This window comes from Canis aureus, chromosome 1 (assembly GCF_053574225.1).
Source record: "Canis aureus isolate CA01 chromosome 1, VMU_Caureus_v.1.0, whole genome shotgun sequence".
In the NCBI taxonomy this organism is placed as follows: domain Eukaryota; kingdom Metazoa; phylum Chordata; class Mammalia; order Carnivora; family Canidae; genus Canis; species Canis aureus.
The window spans coordinates 37,831,296-37,853,026 of NC_135611.1; the positions used below are offsets into that span (position 1 = coordinate 37,831,296).

A 21,731-nucleotide genomic window follows, 5' to 3' on the forward strand; every position below is an offset into this window, starting at 1 on the left:
TCTCACATTTAGATCTTTCATCCATTTTGAGTTTATCTTTGTGTATGGTGAAAGAGAGTGGTCTAGTTTCATTCTTCTGCATGTGGATGTCCAATTTTCCCAGCACCATTTATTGAAGAGACTGTCTTTCTTCCAATGGGTAGTCTTTCCTCCTTTATCGAATATTAGTTGCCCATAAAGTTCAGGGTCCACTTCTGGATTCTCTACTCTGTTCCACTGATCTATGTGTCTGTTTTTGTGCCAGTACCACACTGTCTTGATGACCACAGCTTTGTAGTACAACCTGAAATCTGGCATTGTGATGCCCCCAGATATGGTTTTCTTTTTTAAAATTCCCCTGGCTATTCGGGGTCTTTTCTGATTCCACACAAATCTTAAAATAATTTGTTCTAACTCTCTGAAGAAAGTCCATGGTATTTTGATAGGGATTGCATTAAACGTGTATATTGCCCTGGGTAACATTGACATTTTCACAATATTAATTCTGCCAATCCATGAGCATGGAATATTTTTCCATCTCTTTGTGTCTTCCTCAATTTCTTTCAGAAGTGTTCTATAGTTTTGAGGGTATAGATCCTTTACATCTTTGGTGAGGTTTATTCCTAGGTATCTTATGCTTTTGGGTGCAATTGTAAATGGGATTGACTCCTTAATTTCTCTTTCTTCAGTCTCATTGTTAGTGTATAGAAATGCCACTGACTTCTGGGCATTGATTTTGTATCCTGCCACGCTACCGAATTGCTGTATGAGTTCTAGCAATCTTGGGGTGGAGACTTTTGGGTTTTCTATGTAGAGTATCATGTCATCGGCGAAGAGGGAGAGTTTGACTTCTTCTTTGCCAATTTGAATGCCTTTAATGTCTTTTTGTTGTCTGATTGCTGAGGCTAGGACTTCCAGTACTATGTTGAATAGCAGTGGTGAGAGTGGACATCCCTGTCTTGTTCCTGATCTTAGGGGAAAGGCTCCCAGTGCTTCCCCATTGAGAATGATATTTGCTGTGGGCTTTTCATAGATGGCTTTTAAGATGTCGAGGAATGTTCCCTCTATCCCTACACTCTGAAGAGTTTTGATCAGGAATGGATGCTGTATTTTGTCAAATGCTTTCTCTGCATCCAATGAGAGGATCATATGGTTCTTGGTTTTTCTCTTGCTGATATGATGAATCACATTGATTGTTTTACGGGTGTTGAACCAGCCTTGTGTCCCAGGGATAAATCCTACTTGGTCATGGTGAATAATTTTCTTAATGTACTGTTGGATCCTATTGGCCAGTATCTTGTTGAGAATTTTTGCATCCATGTTCATCAGGGATATTGGTCTGTAATTCTCCTTTTTGGCGGGGTCTTTGTCTGGCTTTGGAATTAAGGTGATGCTGGCTTCATAGAACGAATTTGGAAGTACTCCATCTCTTTCTATCTTTCCAAACAGCTTTAGGAGAATAGGTATGATTTCTTCTTTAAACGTTTGATAAAATTCTCCTGGGAAGCCATCTGGCCCTGGACTCTTGTGTCTTGGGAGGTTTTTGATGACTGCTTCAATTTCCTCCCTGGTTATTGGCCTGTTCAGGTTTTCTATTTCTTCCTGTTCCAGTTTTGGTAGTTTGTGGCTTTCCAGGAATGCGTCCATTTCTTCTAGATTGCCTAATTTATTGGCGTATAGCTGTTCATAATATGTTTTTAAAATTGTTTGTATTTCCTTGGTGTTGGTAGTGATCTCTCCTTTCTCATTCATGATTTTATTAATTTGAGTCTTCTCTCTCTTCTTTTTAATAAGGCTGGCTAATGGTTTATCTATCTTATTAATTCTTTCAAAGAACCAACTCCTGGTTCTGTTGATCTGTTCCACAGTTCTTCTGGTCTCGATTTCGTTGAGTTCTGCTCGAATCTTTATTAGCTCCCTTCTTCTCTTGGGTGTAGGATCTATTTGCTGTTTTTTCTCTAGCTCCTTTATGTGTAAGGTTAGCTTTTGTATTTGAGTTCTTTCCAGTTTTTGAATGGATGCTTGTATTGCGATGTATTTCCCCCTTAGGACTGCTTTTGCTGCATCCCAAAGATTTTGAACGGTTGTATCTTCATTCTCATTAGTTTCCATGAATCTTTTTAATTCTTCCTTAATTTCCTGGTTTACCCTTTTATCTTTTAGCAGGATGGTCCTTAACCTCCATGTGTTTGAGGTCCTTCCAAACTTCTTGTTGTGATTTAGTTCTAATTTCAAGGCATTATGGTCCGAGAATATGCAGGGGACAATCCCAATCTTTTGGTATCGGTTCAGACCCGATTTGTGACCCAATATGTGGTCTATTCTGGAGAAAGTTCCATGTGCGCTTGAGAAGAATGTGTATTCAGTTGAGTTTGGATGTAAAGTTCTGTAGATATCTGTGAAATCCATCTGGTCCAGTGTATCATTTAAAGCTCTCGTTTCTTTGGAGATGTTTTGCTTAGAAGACCTATCGAGTATAGAAAGAGCTAGATTGAAGTCACCAAGTATAAGTGTATTATTATCTAAGTATTTCTTCACTTTGGTTAATAATTGATTTATATATTTGGCAGCTCCCACATTCGGAGCATATATATTGAGGATTGTTAAGTCCTCTTGTTGAATAGATCCTTTAAGTATGATATAGTGTCCCTCTTCATCTCTCACTACAGTCTTTGGGGTAAATTTTAGTTTATCTGATATAAGGATGGCTACCCCTGCTTTCTTTTGAGGACCATTCGAATGGTAAATGGTTCTCCAACCTTTTATTTTCAGGCTGTAGGTGTCCTTCTGTCTAAAATGAGTCTCCTGTAGACAGCAAATAGATGGGTCCTGCTTTTTTATCCAGTCTGAAACCCTGCGCCTCTTGATGGGGTCATTAAGCCCGTTCACATTCAGAGTTACTATTGAGAGATATGAGTTTAGTGTCATCATGATATCTATTCAGTCTTTGTTTTTGTGGACTGTTCCACTGAACTTCTTCTTAAAGGGGAATTTTAAGAGTCCCCCTTAAAATTTCTTGCAGAGCTGGTTTGGAGGTCACATATTCTTTTAGTTGCTGCCTGTCTTGGAAGCTCTTTATCTCTCCTTCCATTTTGAATGAGAGCCTTGCTGGATAAAGTATTCTTGGTTGCATGTTCTTTTCATTTAGGACCCTGAATATATCCTGCCAGCCCTTTCTGGCCTGCCAGGTCTCTGTGGAGAGGTCTGCTGTTACCCTAATACTCCTCCCCATAAAAGTCAGGGATTTCTTGTCTCTTGCTGCTTTAAGGATCTTCTCCTTATCTTTGGAATTTGCAAGCTTCACAATTAAATGTCGAGGTGTTGAACGGTTTTTATTGATTTTAGGGGGGGATCTCTCTATTTCCTGGATCTGAATGCCTGTTTCCCTTCCCAGATTAGGAAAGTTTTCAGCTAGAATTTGTTCAAATACATATTCTGGCCCTCTGTCCCTTTCGGCGCCCTCGGGAACCCCAATTAAACGTAGGTTTTTCTTCCTCAGGCTGTCGTTTATTTCCCTTAATCTATCTTCATGGTCTTTTAATTGTTTGTCTCTTTTTTCCTCAGTTTCCCTCTTTGCTGTCAACTTGTCTTCTAGGTCACTCACTCGTTCTTCCACCTCGTTAACCCTCGTCGTTAGGACTTCTAGTTTGGATTGCATCTCATTCAATTGGTTTTTAATTTCTGCCTGATTAGCTCTAAATTCTGCAGTCATGAAGTCTCTTGAGTCCTTTATACTTTTTTCTAGAGCCACCAGTAGCTGTATAATAGTGCTTCTGAATTGGCTTTCTGACATTGAATTGTAATCCAGATTTTGTAACTCTGTGGGAGAGAGGACTGTTTCTGATTCTTTCTTTTGAGGTGAGGTTTTCCTTCTAGTCATTTTGCTCAGTGCAGAGTGGCCAAAAGCAAGTTGTATTGGGAAAAAGAGAAAAAGAGAGGAGAGAAAGAAGGAAAGAAAAGAGAAAGAGAAAAAAAAAGGGAAGAAAAAGAAAAAAAAAACGAAAAAAAAAAAAAAAAAGAAGAAAAAGAGAAAGAAAAAGAAAGGAGAAAAAAAGGGGGTGGGGGAAGGAAACAAATCAAAAAGCAAAACAAAACAAAAACAAAAACAAAAACAAAAACAAAAACAAACAAACAAAAAAAGAACCACCGGGGAGTATCTTCTGATTCTGTGTTCTTTAAGTCCCTTGGCTTCTCCTGGAAGTTGTCCGTCTAGCTGGTGTTCTGGGGGAGGGGCCTGTTGTGCTGATTTTCAGGTGTTAGCAGTTGGGGGAGCTGCTGTGCCCCTGCCTGGTGCCGGGCTCGGTGGGGGTTGTTTACCCCGTGAGGCCGCAGGAGGAACAGCCCCAGTGGCGGGGCAGCTCTGGAAACCTGGATTCAGCTCCGGCAGGAACTCCGTCTGCAGGGCCTGGAGGCTCCGGGGCGGGGCCGCTGATCTGCTCAGCTGGGGCAGGAGCGTCCTTGCTGTCCTGGGCCCTCCCGGCCTCTGCCTGTCCCGGGGGAGGCGGGATCCTGGGCTGTGTCCCGGCGCCCTGTGCTCCGGAGCCTGCGCTGGTGGATTCGCGCTCTCGGGCCGCGCAGCCCCCTCCGCGGAGCCGCCGCCCGAGCCCCTCCGAGCTGCTCCTGGAATCGCGCAGCCCCCTCCGCACGGAGCCTCTTCCTCTGCCCGAGCCCCTCCGAGCTGCTCCTGGAACCGCGCAGCCCCCTCCGCACGGAGCCTCTTCCTCTGCCCGAGCCCCTCCGAGCTGCTCCCGGGGCCGCGCAGCCCCCTCCGCGGAGCCGCCCCCGAGCCCCTTCAGCTGCTCCGGGTCCCGCCGGGTCCCGCCGTGCGCGCTGCAGCCCTTAGGGAGCTCGGCGCACTCTCCTGGGCGCGCAGTTGCTCTGTTACTGTCCCCGGGAGCCCGAGGGCCTCCTCGCCCTCCTGGTCCTGCTCCACCTCCCCACGAGCCCCTTTCCGCCCGGGAAGGTCGGTGCAGCTCCTGCGTCTCCGGGACGGGGCTCTCCTGTCCTGGGGACACTCGCCCCGGCCTCAGCCCGGCTCCTCGCGGGGCCCCTCCCCCTTGGAGGCCTTTGTTCCTTTACTTCTTTTTCCCCGTCTTCCTACCTTGATAGAAGCGCGAACTCTCCTCACTGTTGCATTCCAGCTGGTCTCTCTTTAATTCTCAGGCCGAATTCATAGATTTTCAGGATAATTTGAAGGTTTTCTAGGTAGTTTGGTGGAGACAGGTGATTTGGAGACCCTACTCCTCCGCCATCTTGCTCCTCCCCCCAGCACTGTAGTTTAAAAGAAAATCACGAGCTTGGGTTTTATAAATAGGAACATGGAAATAAAGGAATCTAAAGCCCTTGGGTCAGTGCTAAAGCTTATGTCCAATTTTAGATTCTACAACTTGAGAGAGACATGGATGGAAAGTAAAAACCATTCCCTGAACTTTTTGTATGTTCTAGGAACTTTGTATTCATTAACATATGATTTTTATAATCATGACAAATCTTTGAGATGCATATCATGATCCTCATTTTATACAAGAGGAAACCACAACTTAAGGAAAACACTTTAAAGCCATCTATCTCCTTATCTAGAATCCAGGATTCAAACCAGGTTGATCTGCCTCCAAGAATCATCCTTTTATTTACTCAGGCATATTGTATAACTGAAAACATGATGTAGCAAAAGGGCAAGATTACTTGGCCTCAGTCCTATTGTGTAGAGATGATAGTCACTTTTTGGTAATTTCCTTCTTCCAGTTGGATGCTCTAACAATACCTTCCCAGACTGGGATTGTTAGAGGCAGGGCTGAGAAATTGCTGGTAAAAATGATTCCCTTTTCCTCTGAATGCTCTGTGTGAGCAAGTTCCTGCACTGACCTTGCATGTAAATTCCACTGCTCCTAAGGCAGGTGATGACTCATTTCTGATTGATCAGACTCATAATTCCAACTGCAGGTATGTGGATGGAGGCAGGGGAGCCATAACATTCTTAAGGTATGAAATGGAAGAACTAAACAAATTAAAAGTTTACCAGGAAAGGTTCAAGTAGCAGGGATTATTTTCCTGGGAGAAGAGAAAACTGAATTGGGGTTTCCAGAAAGACTTAAAAAGAAAGTTCAAACCAGCTGATATCTTTCTTCACTAAAAATGAAGAGGGAATGAATTTAGGTTTCATTGTAAGGAATTTACATGAAAAAGAAGGATTTCCTGATAGTGATGGTTGTTGAATATTGCAGTGGGTTTCCAGAAGATGCTGTTAAAATAACCTTTTCACTATAATTCCTTTAAAAATGGGTTATTATCTTATTTGTCCAAGATATCCCAGGAGGCAGAGTAATCAGTTTTCAAGCTCTCAGACAGGGACAGGCTCACAATCCAAAGGATTTCATTATCCGGGAGCCTGAGATTACTATGGAATATCAAAGAAAGTATGTAAGATATGTAAAACAGGGATTAAGGAAGTCTAGACTATAATACTGGTGGATCTTTCAAAGCAAAACCATTCCTTCATTAAGGAAAGTGAAGAAATATCTGTATTTTTCCTGTATGAATGTTTCCGTCATATAACTGATGTATAAGTATATAGAGATGAACTATGTTGAATGCATTTGTTTGACCAGGATAATTTATGAAGCCGTAATATCAGGGCTTAAACTTGGTTCAACATGATGGCTGAAATGTTATTATAGCCACCAAATGGAGCTCAGATTGTTTCTTAAATATATTCTCAGTATTTTAAGAGTAGAAGAAAAATGATCAATGTAAGTACTGGTCTCCATTGAATGCTTTTGGCCATGATGGCAGTTCATACAGGTAGATTACAAAATCCAAGATAATTTTACTTCATAGCTTACTTGCTCAGTGAAACTTAGCTACCAACCCACTACCAAATCAGTCTTTTATCAATGGATGTCTGTTGATCTGGTTGGATAATAATCACATATAAGTTCTTTAAAATCATGTATAGTTTAGAAAATTCAGAGATATAACCGTTATTTTTTCTTTCTTGAGATAATTCTATTTTTACCACTGTTTTAAGTACCTTTTAAAACTTTGTATAGGTAATAATGTCTAGTTTTATTATTTTTTAAATTAATTTTCAAGCAATGGAAATTTCTTTGTAAATCCTGTGTTCTCTCTCATAAATCTCCCCATAAGTTTTGTTTGGAAGCTTAGTTTTATAGAAAATCTTCATTGACTCTGTAATTTATTTCGTCACATAAGATAGATTAAGATTTTTCAACATATTTTATTATATTTTACGGGCTTTGTCAGATGCCACTCTTCCTTTTCTCTCTCACTCTTTAGGCTTTAGGCAACATTCTAACAGTGATAAAGTCTGTTATAAAATCTGTTACAACACAGCAACATATAGCACATTTCCATGTTGCAGTTTTGTAGTGGTATGCCAGATGCTTCACTAGGAACCTGTTATATAGACTGTCCTATAAACCATGAACCTTCTGCTCCAGTGGGGAGACATTACTCCTTGCTTTTAAAAATCTTTTTTTTTTTTTTTTTTTTTTTTTGTGAATTCTCATTTGCTCCCCTTTACCCTAATGCCAGTCTCATGCTTACATTCTTCAAAGTCCCGTTTCATTCCTGCTTCGAAAAGGCATTCTCTGATCATCTTTATTAGTATTATGGTGTTTTTCATTTCCTATGTAGCATTTATAACTTATTGTTGTTGCTATAGTTTGTGTGCTTGTGTCATGCTCTCACTACTATATATAAGTCCACGTAGGAGGCAGTATGAAATGGTGGTGATAAGCAAGAACTTCTGAGTTAGATGTTAAATCCTAGATCTATCATTGATGATGTTGGGCAAGTTATTTAACCTTGGTAAAAGGAGAGTTATAAGATTTTTTATGGATTTATGATGAATTAACAAAATGCTAAGATGCATAGCACAGTGCCAGACACAAAATAAATATTCATCAATTGAAGGCAGAGGCCATGATATTTCTTGGCAACACTCTAAGTGCAGAGCTCAGGATTTTTTTTCAAGTTGAGAGCTCAATAAACTATTTGCTAATTGAATGAAAATATGCAGCTCTCTATCGAGTCTGAGTGTTTACAATTACACGGCTCTTTTATTTTTTGAGAGTTTTGTTATATATTCAGAGCTTCTTTATATATTCACAGCTTCCTTCAGGGTTGCACACAGAAGTATCTAAATAAATCCTTCAATGTCAGAAAAGGCAAGAGGAGACCCACGCAGCAGGATGGAAGGTGGAGGGGAGGCAGAGGGTAGACTCAGTGCTGAGTATTTTAGTTTCAGTATGGCATTGTTTGCTTATGACCGGGTAGAAAGGCAAAGACTACCTTTCCCCTAATTTTCTTTCTGTCTGTGGAAAATCTGTTTATATTTTAAGACCCAGAATAAAGGTACTTCCAACTTTATTGAGGTACAGTCGACAAATAAAATTGTATGTATTTAAGATGTATTAAGAGCCTGCAGTATTTGTCTTTCTATGTCTGGCTTATTTCACTCAGTATAATGTCCTCCAGGTTCATCCATGTTGTTGCAAATGGCAGGATTTCCTTCTTTTTTTATGGCTAATATTCCATCATATGTATAGATCACATTTTCTTTATCCATTCATCCATTGATGGACACTTAAGTTGTTTTTGTATCTTGGTTATTGTGAATAATGGTGCCATGAACATGGGAGTGCAGGTATCTCCTTGAAAGACTGATTTTGCTTCCTTTACATATATGTGTATTGTGAAATGTGTTTGTTGGATCATGTGGTAGTTCTATTTAAAAATTTTTAAAGAACCTCATACTGTTTTCCATAATGATTGTATTGAATTGTATCCCCACCAACAGTGTACAAGGGTTCCCTTTTCTTTATATCCTTTCCAATAGGAGGCATGTCTTTAGGCAGCTGTTCCTGAATCCTAACCCATAGCACCTTTATTAGATACTTAAACTTGTCCGTATCATGTCATTAGTTCTCTTGCTACTAAATGAACATAGCATGATTTTAAACTTAATGGTGGCAATTTTCTTCCCAATTTTTATGGTTTTTTTCTAGTTCTCTTATCAATATGATGAGTACACTAGGGCTGTTGTAAGAATAAAATAATGTTTGTGAGTGTGAATTTTAAAGTATAAAGATTTATAAAAGTATAGGTTATTATTGTTGTTCTTCCTATATTAGAACTGCTCTCATGGAAATTTATGTGCTACTTTGGAGTCTATTAGGCATCATGAGAAAAATGGGCAGTTGAAACATGGCCCAATGCATGATATTTAACTATCAATTTCTATAACGAAGAGCTGCTATCCAAATAAAATACGAATACAGAAAATGGGACAAATAATTCATGAAACCAGTTGACCTATGTAGATATTTTTTTATTATGAAAACATACCCATTCATTTGATTTAACTATTAAGAAAGATGAGCAGTAACGTAGGAGTCAAGTCATTTAGAACTGCTCTGGTTCTAGCACAAACAAGCTTCGTGCCCATTGGTAAGCCATTGCCCCTCTATGATTCAATTTCCTTGTCTGTAATCTGAGAGGTTTGGGCAGAGTATATCTAAGGCCTCTACTAGATTTAAAAAATAAGAATTTTATTATTTGAATGCATAGAACATTCTTGCTCAATCTTCATGTATTTCGATAAGGGAATAAAATAGTTTTCTGTGATTGAAATTCAAGAATGGCACTTTAGCAATAAAGTTACTGCCCTTGTACCACCATCTTCTCACAGACTGATAGTGTCTTTGCTGAGAATTGGCTAGTGATGTCTGTGTACCTTGGAGATTCTTGAACATATGTTTATTATGATAAAGGGGCATCTGATATCCTTTCTCAAACCTTCTTCTGCAAATAGATGAGCATCCACTTTTCAGCTACAGTTTTCTCCCTCATAGTCAGTCAATGCCTCTTGTATGAGACATGATGTGCTTCCAAAGTCATTAGAGCTGAGGATTTTGTGATGCATTAATGCTTCTATTTGGGTTTCACTGGACTGATTACACTACTAAAAGTAGTTAAATTAAAAGGCAAATACATTAATTGATAATTAAATCTTATGAAAAAGGAAATGAGAAAGCTTTTTTCAACAATATAGGGAAATCTTATTAGGTTTCATTACAGTGCCCACAAAACTTTTATAGATGTTAAGATTTAAGTCCTAAGTCCCTTTTTTGGGGGGCAGAGGTAATATCATTCTTTTAAAATTATTTTGACTTAACTATTACTGTATGTATTGTATACTGATATTTACCTTAAAACATTTTGAAAACTACTGCCACATTGTCTACCAAAAATTTGAACTGCCTTCATGAAACATAAATGTAATTTTACCTTGCCAACATTAAATATTAATAATCTTTGTAATTCTGGCAATCTGATAGGTGAAAAAAATTATCTGGTTTTAATGGTACTCTCTTGATAGTTAATGATACTCAGTAATTTTTTTCATATGCTTATCACCCACTTTTACTTATTTTGTTAAAATTGCTTATTTATAACCTTTGCTCATTGCTTTATTGTTCTGTTACAACAAATGCACTTTTACTGTGCATTTAGTGTCAGAATTATTCTAAGGATTAAGGATACATCATGGGGTAAGTCATAAAAAGATATTCTCATGGAGTTTATATTCTAGGGGGAAGAGAAAAATTAACAAGAAAAAGTGTCAGATATATATTCTTAAGAGAAAATCAAGGGACATGATCAGGATTTGCTGGGGATTTACTTAAGCTAACTGATCAGGAAAGGTTTTTCAGAAGGGGTGATATTTATATTGAGATAAGATCTGTAGAAGATCATATTCTCAGGTGATGGAAACAGCTAATATAGATGCATGAATAAGTTTAGGGTATTCCAAGAATAAAAAGACAGCTATGGGTCTAGAGAAGGTGGAGGAGAAGTAGTGGGCAGAGATGGGGGTGGGGAAGTTGGAAGGCTCAGTACACGTAAAGGCCCGTAGTTCAGGGGAAGGGAGTTTTGGTATCATTCCAAGTTTGTTGGGAAGTGATTGAAACTTGAAACTTTTTGAAGAGGAGTGGTAGATTCTGATTTACACCATAACTGATCACTCTGTGTTTGGAATGAGTCATTAGGAACAAGAGTAGAAGCAAGGAAAACAATTGGAGGGTAGGGCAGTTGTCTAGGCAAGAACTGATAGTTACTTGGAGTAGAAGATGCTGTCGATGGCCTGCCCAGATTTCCTGTCTGCCTTATGCACCTGTCTCCCAGCTACTGTGAAAGTAGGCTTTTATAAATCTCAGCAGACCCCTTCCTGGGAGGCTATCCCTCCCTTGCCCTCTTATGGACCTTAGCTAATGACTGATTAACAAGTGGGTCCTGTTGCCTGAAGGTGGGGCTAACTCTGTGATATAGCTTGTGCTGTAGCACTTCTTTATGAAATCAGACTGAAGCTAATCTCTAGCTGAGACCACATTCCTGCTTAGCATACTCCATACTCCTTCACAGATTCTCTTGTTCCTTTTCTCCTCAATAAGTAAATTGAACAAGAATCTTCATCTCAGCTCTATTTTTAGGAAACCTGACCTAAGACACTGGGTTTAGGATGGCAGGGGTTGGAATGGAGGAGGAGCCTGGCTTAGACAAGTTTTAGAGATAGAGTCTGTGGAATGGATCTGGAATATGAGAAAAGATAGAAATCAAGAGTTCCTAAACATTGTTATTGAGCAATGTGGTGGGTAATTGCATAATTTACTAACAGCAGATGTGTGGAAAGAGCAGATTTGCAAGTTGGAGAGGGAAAAAAATTCTGTTTCAGATACATTAAGTTTGAGATGTCTATAAATGGATATATCAAGGATGCAACCCAATATTCTAATCTTTTGCTCCAAAGGACAATCTAGTCTGACAACCTATATTTGGGATTCAACTATAATATTCAAATGGCATTTGAAGGAATGTGACTGAATGAGTGTACTTACTGTGAGATATAGATAAAGAAGAGACCAGGTTGTGGCATGAGAATATTCAAAGTTGAGCAGAGGAGGAAAATCTAGCCCATACATTGAAGAGTAGTCAGTGATTGGTAAGTAAACCATGAGAGGGTGTGTCACAGAGACTGAGAGAATAAAGTGTTTGAAGGAGGATGTGGTCAGCTGTTGAGTGCAGCTGCATGATTAATGAAGATGAAGACAGAGAACAGATCATGAGATAGACAACAGGGAAATTTTTTGTGACCTTGACAAGAGAAGAGTTTGATAGGAGAAGATTCTGAGAAGAATGGAATGCCCACCATTTGTTTCAATGTGGATAGAACTGGACGGTATTATGCTGAGTGAAGTAAGCCAATCGGAGAAGGACAAACATTATATGGTTTCATTCATTCAGGGAATATAAAATATAGTGAAAGGGATTAAAGGGGAAAGGAGAGAAAATGAGTGGGAAATATCAGACACGGTGATAGAACATGAGAGGCTTCTAACTCTGGGAAACCAACAAGGGGTAATGGAAGGGGAGGTAGGAGGGGGAATGGGGTGACTGGGTGACAGGCACTGAGGGGGCACTTGACAGGATGAGCACTGGGTGTTATACTATATGTTGGCAAATCGAACTCCAATAAAAAAATATACAACAACAACAAAAAGAATGGGAGATGATGAAGCAAACACATTGACCCAGGTATTTATCATTGTTGTGAGCAGGACTATTGAATGAGGTAGCATCTCAAGTGGAGAAAAGAGCACAAAAGTTTAATTTTTAATTTTTGATTGACACCATTAGAATGAAATAATTGATTTTTTACAAAAGAGAGGGTACAATAGCCAGAGGAAGTTCTTGAATAGACAAAAAAACAAGGAGACCTAAGTGTTTATGAGTAGGAGTTGACTCTATCCTGCGAGGGAAATACTTCAAATTTACAACAGGAGGAATGCCAGAGAAATAAGTGCCAACAAAGAAAGCTTTGTAGATACTGTAATGTATAGCTGAGTTAGTTATTTCTGTGTCCTTATTGAAATATGAAATGAGGATCCCAGCTGAGATGAGGATCAGAGGTGGGGTCAGTAGTTTGGAAATTTAAGGAGGGAAGGGTAAAGATGAAATAATCATGTTAGAGATGAGGAGATTTTATTTATGGAGGAGATATAGTATAATTTCCTTGCACTACTGAATGCCCCTTTTGACATGAATGCTCATGAATTTTTTTTAAAGATTTTTTTTTATTTATTCATGAGAGACACACGGAGAGAGGCAGAGATGTAGGCAGAGGGAGAGGCAGGCTCCCTGTAGGGACCCGAATGTGAGACTCAATCCTGGAACTATAGGATCACACCCTGAGCCAAAGGCAGGTGCTCAACCACTGAGCCACGCAGGGCATCCATCACGAATTTTAAATAAAACCAGTCACCAAGATTTTGAGCTTTTTCTAGGAATACTTAGGTCCTCAGGTATAGACATGGAATAGGTAAATGGTTAGCTTTAACTAGTGTTGGGATTTTGTCAGGAAAACACAAGGCAATTAAAGAATTTGTAAGGGAAAGATCATGAGGCTAGGCTATGACATATGATGGGCTAAGAGGCAAATGAGTGGGAGAATGGAAAGAAAGATGGAGGGTGAATGGATTTGAGGTTTTGACAAGGTTGAATAAATGTTGGGGTGGGGGTAATAGAATAAACGAACTTAAAAGACAAAAGGGGATAAACAGAGACTGGGATGTTTGACATCTACATCCAGAGATATGAGAAATATTTGTGACAACAGGTCAAAAGTGTGACCATGAAAAGTAGGTGAGTTATAGGAAATATCATTGGTTGGAGGGGGTTGAGAAACATGGAGGACATGGTATTGGATGATTGACACAGGTGTCAAAATCCCCAAACTTGGGGAAAGAATTCGTATAGAGGACACAAAGATGGGGGCTAAAGTCATCAGTGAAATAGAGAAATGGGAAATTGGCACAATGTGCTATTTGATTTATTACACTGATTTTTATGAGTTCTTAGTTTTTTAAAGTATATTTTATTCTGAGAATGAGATTAAAATAAAAATCAGAACATAAAGCCAAATCTCTCATAATCCTGTCATTTCATCAGAGGGTGGTAGATTTTGACTAAACCGTGTAGCTACTTCTTGTCTGCTTATTCTGGCCTGGCCAGGTGTTCCATTTGTTTTGCTTACTCTTCATAAAATGTTGTAGGGTTTGCTATCACCATGAGAGTCTGCCTCTTAACGGCAGCTAGCAGAAGTGAGCCCTCAAATGAAGAGGCCTTCTCATTGTTCTGGTTGACCTCCTACCCCTAATGTGACAATCTCTCCCACGTTGCTAAAATCTATGACAACCGCTACTGATAACTGTTGTAAAATAGAGCAGTAGTCCTTCATTTCTAAAAACTTGTTTCACTGTGGATACCCTGATTAAATAGTTTCTCATTATCTTCTCAGTGTTGGTGGTTTGATTACATTTGATGACTCTCTTGAATCCATCCAGATCTTCCTTCAGTTCCAGTTATATTTACAAATTATTTGCAAATCTGTCTTCTTCATTCCCTGTGACTAATGAGTCTTTATTCCAGCTTATAAGTGCTGCACTGCCAGGTTGTCTTGAACATCTGCTGATTGTTTCTGGACAGGGAATTATGGGGAGAGTGGAATGGATGCTTTCAAAGAGCTGGCTGCCCAGGAAGGCCTCTGCATCGCGCATTCAGACAAAATCTACAGCAATGCCGGGGAAAAGAGCTTTGACCGACTCCTGCGCAAGCTCCGGGAGAGGCTTCCCAAGGCCAGAGTGGTGGTCTGCTTCTGTGAAGGCATGACAGTTCGAGGCCTCCTGAGTGCTATGAGGCGCCTGGGCGTCGTGGGAGAGTTCTCGCTCATTGGAAGGTAAATCTCTCTCTCTCTTGCTCCTTCTCTCTCTTTCTCTCTCTTACACAGGCACATGTGCACACACATCACACTTTGGCCCACATATGTTTCTATCACAAATCTGGATTTCCTGACTCCAAAGAGGGTGAGATATGCTCTGCTGGGCTGAACCTTAGCTCTGGATCATGGAGAGTTGAGGCTATCATTTTCCTGCAAGGCAAGAGCAGGATAGTGAATGAAAGGATGATGAGACTACTTCAGAAAAAGGTGGGAAGTTGTTGTCAGAATGTTTTGTTCTGAAGAATTATTACTTTCATGTGCTTCTGGCCCTCCAGCCACCAAACCACGCACATGCTTATGTCTTCACACTTCCTAAGCATAAGAAACTTAATGGAGTATTGGTGGATGGAGGATAGCAGTGAAGATGGAAATATATATTAGGATACGAAATTTAGGCTGACTAATGCAAGTGAAAATATGCAGCTGAATTTTGGAACTTGATAATGTGCTCTTTTACATGCATGAGATGGCTGAGTGATGCTTTCAGCATGCAACTTCTGAAATAGCAGGCGGTGGCTTCCAAAATCTCTGCTCTTCTTTCTAGATCATCTTTATTTGTGCAGGAATAGATTTTCAGTATCATTGTATTTTTCGTATAGTTTTTGACATAACAGATATGTTGTTTAATTTGCCAACTTATAATATTGAACCAAGGAACTGCTAAATTTTTCCAAGGAATCTACTGAGTTTGCCAAAAAAAGCCTTCACTGATGCATGACTGCCATACTGATTTCCAGATTGCTTTTTCTCTTGCTATCTCCTCTACTGGCTAGAATACAGTCCATAGGTCACCTGTTGAAATAACTCAAACACTGATCCTCTTCTGTAGGAAACTGAGTAATAATGGTGTGCACATCTTCTCCAGACCCTTCCTCTGTCTTTGAACTTGTAACGACTGCGATATAGTAACAATAATCTCATCATCATCTGGAACTAGAGGTACAGGATACTTCAAAAACTTTGAGATAAAAGATGGGATATAAATGCAACTAAATAAATAAAGAAACAAAGAAATACTCTTGCATGAGAAGATATAGATTCAAGATCAAAGTAGAATTCAGGCAGCCTGGTTGGCTCAGTGGCTTAGCGCCACTTTCAGCCCAGGTCATGATCCTGGAGACCCGGGATTGAGTCCAATGTAAGGCTCCTTGCATAGAGCCTTCTTCTCCCTCTGCCTGTGTCTCTGCCTGTGTGTGTCTCTCATGAGTAAATAAATAAAAATCTATAAAAATATATATAATTCAAGATGAATAAAATTATTGAATTTGAGTAAAATTGGCGCACTGCCACAAAATATCATTTTGGCTTCTTCAACACAGTGCAGTTGTGTGGAGCCACCTAAGAAAGCAAGTCTTAGAAGCAAGTATTAAAAAAGAAATATTACAGAACACTTCTGAAAGAAATTGAGGAAGATACAAAGAGATGGAAAAATATTCCATGCTCATGGATTGGAAGAATTAATATTGTGAAAATGTCTATGCTACCCAGAGCAATTCACACATTCAGTGCAATCCCTATCAAAATACCATGGACTTTCTTCAGAGAGTTGGAACAAATCATCTTATGGTTTGTGTGGAATCAGAAAAGACCCCGAATAGCCAGGGGAATATTGAAAAAGAAAACCAGAGCCGGGGGCATCACAATGCCGGATTTCAAGTTGTACTACAAAGCAGTGGTCATCAAGACACTGTGGTACTGGCACAAAAACAGACATATAGATCAATGGAATCAAATAGAGAACCTAGAAATGGGCCCTCAACTCTATGGTCAACTAATATTCGACAAAGCAGTAAAGACTATCCACTGGGAAAAGGACAGTCTCTTCAATAAATGGTGCTGGGAAAATTGGACAGCCACATGCAGAAGAATGAAACCAGACCATTCTCTTGCACCATACACAAAGATAAACTCAAAATGGTTGAAAGATATAAATGTGAGACAAGAATCCATCGAAATCCTAGAGGAGTACACAGGCAACACTTTTTTTGAACTTGGCCACAGCAACTTCTTGCAAGATACATCTATGAAGGCAAGGAAAACAAAAGCAAAGATGAACTATTGGGACTTCATCAAGATAAAAAGCTTCTGCACAGCAAAAGAAACAGTCAACAAAACTAAAAGACAGCCTACAGAGTGGGAGAAGATATTTGCAAATGACATACCAGATAAAGGGCTAGTACCCAAGATCTATAAAGAACTTGTTATTAAACTCAACAGCAAAGAAATAAACAATCCAGTCATGAAATGGGCAAAAGACATAAACAGAAATTTCACCAAAGGCCAACAAGCACATGAGGAAATGCTCTGCATCACTTGCCATCAGGGAAATACAAATCAAAACCACAATGAGATACCACCTCACACCAGTGAGAATGGGGAAAATTAACAAGACAGGAAACAACAAATGTTGGAGAGGATGTGGAGAAAGGGGAACCCTCTTGTACTGTTGGTGGGAATGTGAACTGGTGCAGCCACTCTGGAAAACACTGTGCTCAAAGAGTTAAAAATAGGACTACCCTGTGACCCAGCAATCGCACTGCTGGGTATTTACCCCAAAGATACAGATGCAGTGAAAACCAAGACACATGCACCCCAATGTTTATAGCAGCAATGTCCACAATAGCAAACTGTGGAAGGAGCCTTGAAAGATGAGTGGATAAAGAAGATGTGGTCTGTATATATAATGGAATATTACTCAGCCATTAGAATTGGCGAATACCCACCATTTGCTTCAACATGGATAGAACTAGAGGGTATTATGCTGAGTGAAGTAAATCAATCAGAGAAGGACAAAAATTATATGATTTCATTCATATGGGGAATATAAAAAATAGTGAAAGGGATTAAAGGGGACAGGAGAGAAAATGAGTGGGAAATATCAGTGAGGGTGACAGAAGATGAGAGACTTCTAACTCTGGGAAAGTAACAAGGGGTAGTGGAAGAGGAGGTGGGTGGGGGGATGGGGTGAATAGGTGGCAGGCTCTGAGGGGGGCACTTGACGGGATGAGCACTGGGTATTATACGATATGTTGGCAAATCGAACTCCCATAAAAATATACAAAAAAAAGAAATATTACTTCCTCATGAGTGAAAAGGAGGTAAGCAGCATTGTTGAAGTGTTGTTCAGAATAAGGATGGTAATATAGGTACTAGGACAGGCGACCTGCAGATATTCAGTCCTTTTTATTAATTTTGTAAAATGACTGCTTTTAGGAAGGATACTAGTTTTAATAATATTCTCATTTTTACCATTTTCAAAAAACAGTTGTCTGCTTTTTCAGAATTCATTCTCTTTGATATCCATAAAGACGCTATCTGCATGGATTCTGGAGATCTTTTTTTTTTATTTTTATTTATGATAGTCACACAGAGAGAGAGAGAGAGAGAGAGAGGCAGAGACACAGGCAGAGGGAGAAGCAGGCTCCATGCACCGGGAGCCCGACGTGGGATTCGATCCCGGGTCTTCAGGATCACACCCTGGGCCTAAGGCAGGCGCCAAACCGCTGCGCCACCCAGGGATCCCAGATTCTGGAGATCTTAAAGAGATGTGGCAAATATGTGAGCTTAGGGTTATACGGACTGCCTAATTGTGAAATATAATTATACAAAATGTTGCAGTGAGTAATTGGAGTGTAAAGGATTCATTCCATCATCATTATTTAAAAGCTGAGCAAAGTTGGCAGTGTAAACGTACCTCTCTGGCTCTTGCTTACCTGAAATACAGCTGTGCTCATACAAGTATTTCTGAGTCCCATGCATGCTTGCTCATGAAGAGGTCAGCTACATGTGAGGTCTACCTTTTTTATTCCTATCTTTCTCTACCTGTGTTGAATCCTACTGTCACATCCTAGGACCTGTCATCATAATGAAGTTCCCTGTACCAGTGGTTATTGCCAATGATACATGGAGCCCTTGAGATACCAAAACTATGCCACACTTGCTGCTTCTCTGCCTTTCTGGGATATATTCTGTGAGGGTCTATCAGAGTGATATTGGCTGTTACTCTTATATCTCAGAGGATTTTGGGGGAAATGACCTTTTCTCATTCTTGGTTCACAGTTATCTTCCTTCCCTGGGAGAGATATGACATCAGATATGAGTCCCTGAGAGCTGAACAGGGAACCTGGCCAAGGAGTAACACTACATCATACCTAGAATAAGCTTTCCCTTCAGTTGTTTGATTCTCCCACTTTCTGAAGGATGAATTCTATTCCAAATGCTTCTCTGTCCCTCATAGCAATGGGCATTTGGTGGGCTTGATTCTCTCATTTCTGCAGGCATGTCTGTAAGGGTTATAGTCTAGCATCAAGTTGCAACTTCTAGCTGTATGTGCAGTCTTGTCAATATATCTCCCTCCTAGATTTTATTTTTTCTAAAGTCTCTAAAGTTTTCTAAGTTTCATGAATTTAGATTAATCCACTTACATTTTCTTACCCATCACCTTATTAAAATCAGGACAATTTGTTGAATACAGCTGGTCAGTATTAGTGTCTTAACATGGTCATAGAATGTAGCCAGCAGACCCACAGAACAGTCAAACCTTTGACTTTGGACAAATTGACAGAACATTGTCACCAAATCAGTCAACCAACCACAATTAATCATTATACGAAAGAAAGTTCCATCTTGGTTCTATGAAATTGCTCCTTTTGACATGATTCTCAGAATCAAATGTATATGTCCTCGCCCCCTTTATTGGATTATGACCTCATCTAATTTCTCCACTATACAAAAGAAACATCCAATAAAGACAATGAAGTCAATAACCTTTCGTTTTGCCACATCTCCCTACTATATCCTGGCCATTCAAATTATAAGTATAGAGTCCTTACGTTTCAAATGCCTATCCCTTATCGGTGTGGGCTGTTTATCTATCATCTCTCCCAACTCTTATCTTCTAACCCATAGACTCACTTTCCATAATCTATTACTGCAGAGAAATTCCTTCTAAAACTTGATCCACAAAAATTCTGACACAAAAATTCTGGTTTTTGAGTTGAAAGTAACAAACAACATTAAGTACATATTTTTAAAAAAATAACTGGAAAGGAACAATTTGCTTTATCTGGAAAGAAGGTACAAAACAAAAGAAATACCTGTTTTTGTTTGTTTGTTTTGTTTTTTACAAATCAGGTTTTTGTCTTTTTCTTCCAGAACACATATTTGGAAAAATGACCTTTATACCCTTGAAACAAGATGATATACCATGGTGTTATGTTTCACACGTTTTTTTTTTTAATGAATTGTTTTAGATTTCATCTTTCCATTATGAAAAAAAAATGGGGAAAATATCTAAAGTTTTCAGCCTTCAGACAAAATTGCAAAGGTTATATATTGTAAAGCAAATGTGGACTTTCAATGAAGTGTGACCTCCACCAAAATGGATTATAATCAAGAGCCTGGCAAAGCTGATGGGCTTTTTCTGATGCCTGATGGTCCTGGCTTACAGATACATAACCTGGCCATCTCTGGGTTCCCAAGGGCAGAGAATGATAGCCTGCTGACAGGCAATACCTTCCTTAAAACACTCCTCCACAGACAGATTAATGAGAACTTTGTGGAAGATTACACTGTTAGAAAAAGTCTGTGAGAAATGTGTTCTAGGGAAGGACAGGGGCTTTAGTTTAGAGTACTCTGAAGAATAAACATGACTTGTAGGATATTGACAAATATTTTGAGCATAGATTTCATCCACAGAAATGCTTAGGATTTTCACAATAATTGGGTGGCTGATTTGTGTTTTAATAATTAACTCTTCCCTTATACCAATACCTATTTCAGATAATGTTCATCTGAAAACTGAAAATTAATATTTTGGTCTCTACTTGCCTTTAAGGTACTAAAACACTGAAGGGTTTTGGATACCCTCTATCAATAAGGCACTGGCTCAATTTGAATGGATGAAAAAGGAAGTCATTATGATTTAGTCTAGTTTGTGTTTGAGACTGATTGAAGACAACAGGGAATTTATCTTAGTACATTTTTTTGTAGTTCTTGTGATAGTCTGATTGCAATCTGACTGCACACAAGAAGCAGCAGGGGCATTTACAAAAGGAGATTCTTGCATCCCACCTGAGATCATCAATAGAATTTCTTGGTGAAGGACTTTGGATCTTCTTTTTTAAAGACTGAAGATGAGTTAAGCTTCAGAACCGCTACCCTGTGATGCTTACATCTGTGCTTTGCACTGAGGTGGCATTTACTATGAATGAATTGTTCTCAGGAACAATTTCCTATTTGAAAGGAAAGATGAAGCGAGGTTTAACTTTACTGCCTATTATCCTGCCACTTTGGCTCTAGTGTATTTTTATTTTTTTTTTTAATTTCTTAAAATGTATTTGCCTTCAAGATTTTTTTCAAAAGTAAAGATATATCTGGGAGTAGTAAATAATAATATTGACAGTAGTAGTAATAGTAATAATTTTTGTAGCTCTATTTGTAGCTCTATTTCCTGTATTTCTGTTCTCACCTGCCACTCAAACTGCCCTATCCACCTGCCCTATGAAAGTATAATCATGTTCTAGTTTTCTGACTAATCAAGATACAGAGTAGGAAGCCTCTAGACATGTGGCAGATTAGTCTAGTCATCTCCAAGTTGCCCAGGGCTGAACAGTGAACTACTATTTCTTTCTGATTGTGGGATTGGGTTCCGATGACTGAATTGCTCATCAGCTGCTTTCTGTTATTACTTTGCCTTTTCTAGAATTTTGTATAGAGGAAATCACATAGAATGTAATCTTTTGTGTCTGACTTCTTTTAGTTGGTGAAGTGCTTTTGAGATACACTCATGCAATGGTACATATTAGTAGCTTCTTTATTGCTTCAATTTGCTTATCCATTCTCCTATTGATGAACATTTGGATCATTTACAGTTTTGATTATAATGAATAATGCA

General features: G+C 39.2%; 1 protein-coding gene and 1 long non-coding RNA gene across 8 annotated transcripts in view; one reads left to right on the forward strand and one right to left on the reverse strand.

Moving 5' to 3' along the window:
• Positions 1-12,142, reverse strand: part of LOC144283406 (uncharacterized) — a 28,030-nt gene extending 15,888 nt beyond the window's left edge. Inside the window, exon 1 of the long non-coding RNA XR_013351982.1 lies at positions 11,898-12,142. This is a non-coding gene — a long non-coding RNA (uncharacterized LOC144283406). The remainder of the gene's footprint in view (positions 1-11,897) is intronic.
• The window catches only part of GRM1 (glutamate metabotropic receptor 1), a 395,756-nt gene that overhangs the window by 118,537 nt on the left and 255,488 nt on the right, over positions 1-21,731 (forward strand). For all 7 annotated transcript variants that reach the window (XM_077896175.1, XM_077896203.1, XM_077896227.1 and 4 more), the window contains one exon: positions 14,545-14,794. In XM_077896175.1, the coding sequence (XP_077752301.1) occupies positions 14,545-14,794 (250 nt within the window). The remainder of the gene's footprint in view (positions 1-14,544; positions 14,795-21,731) is intronic.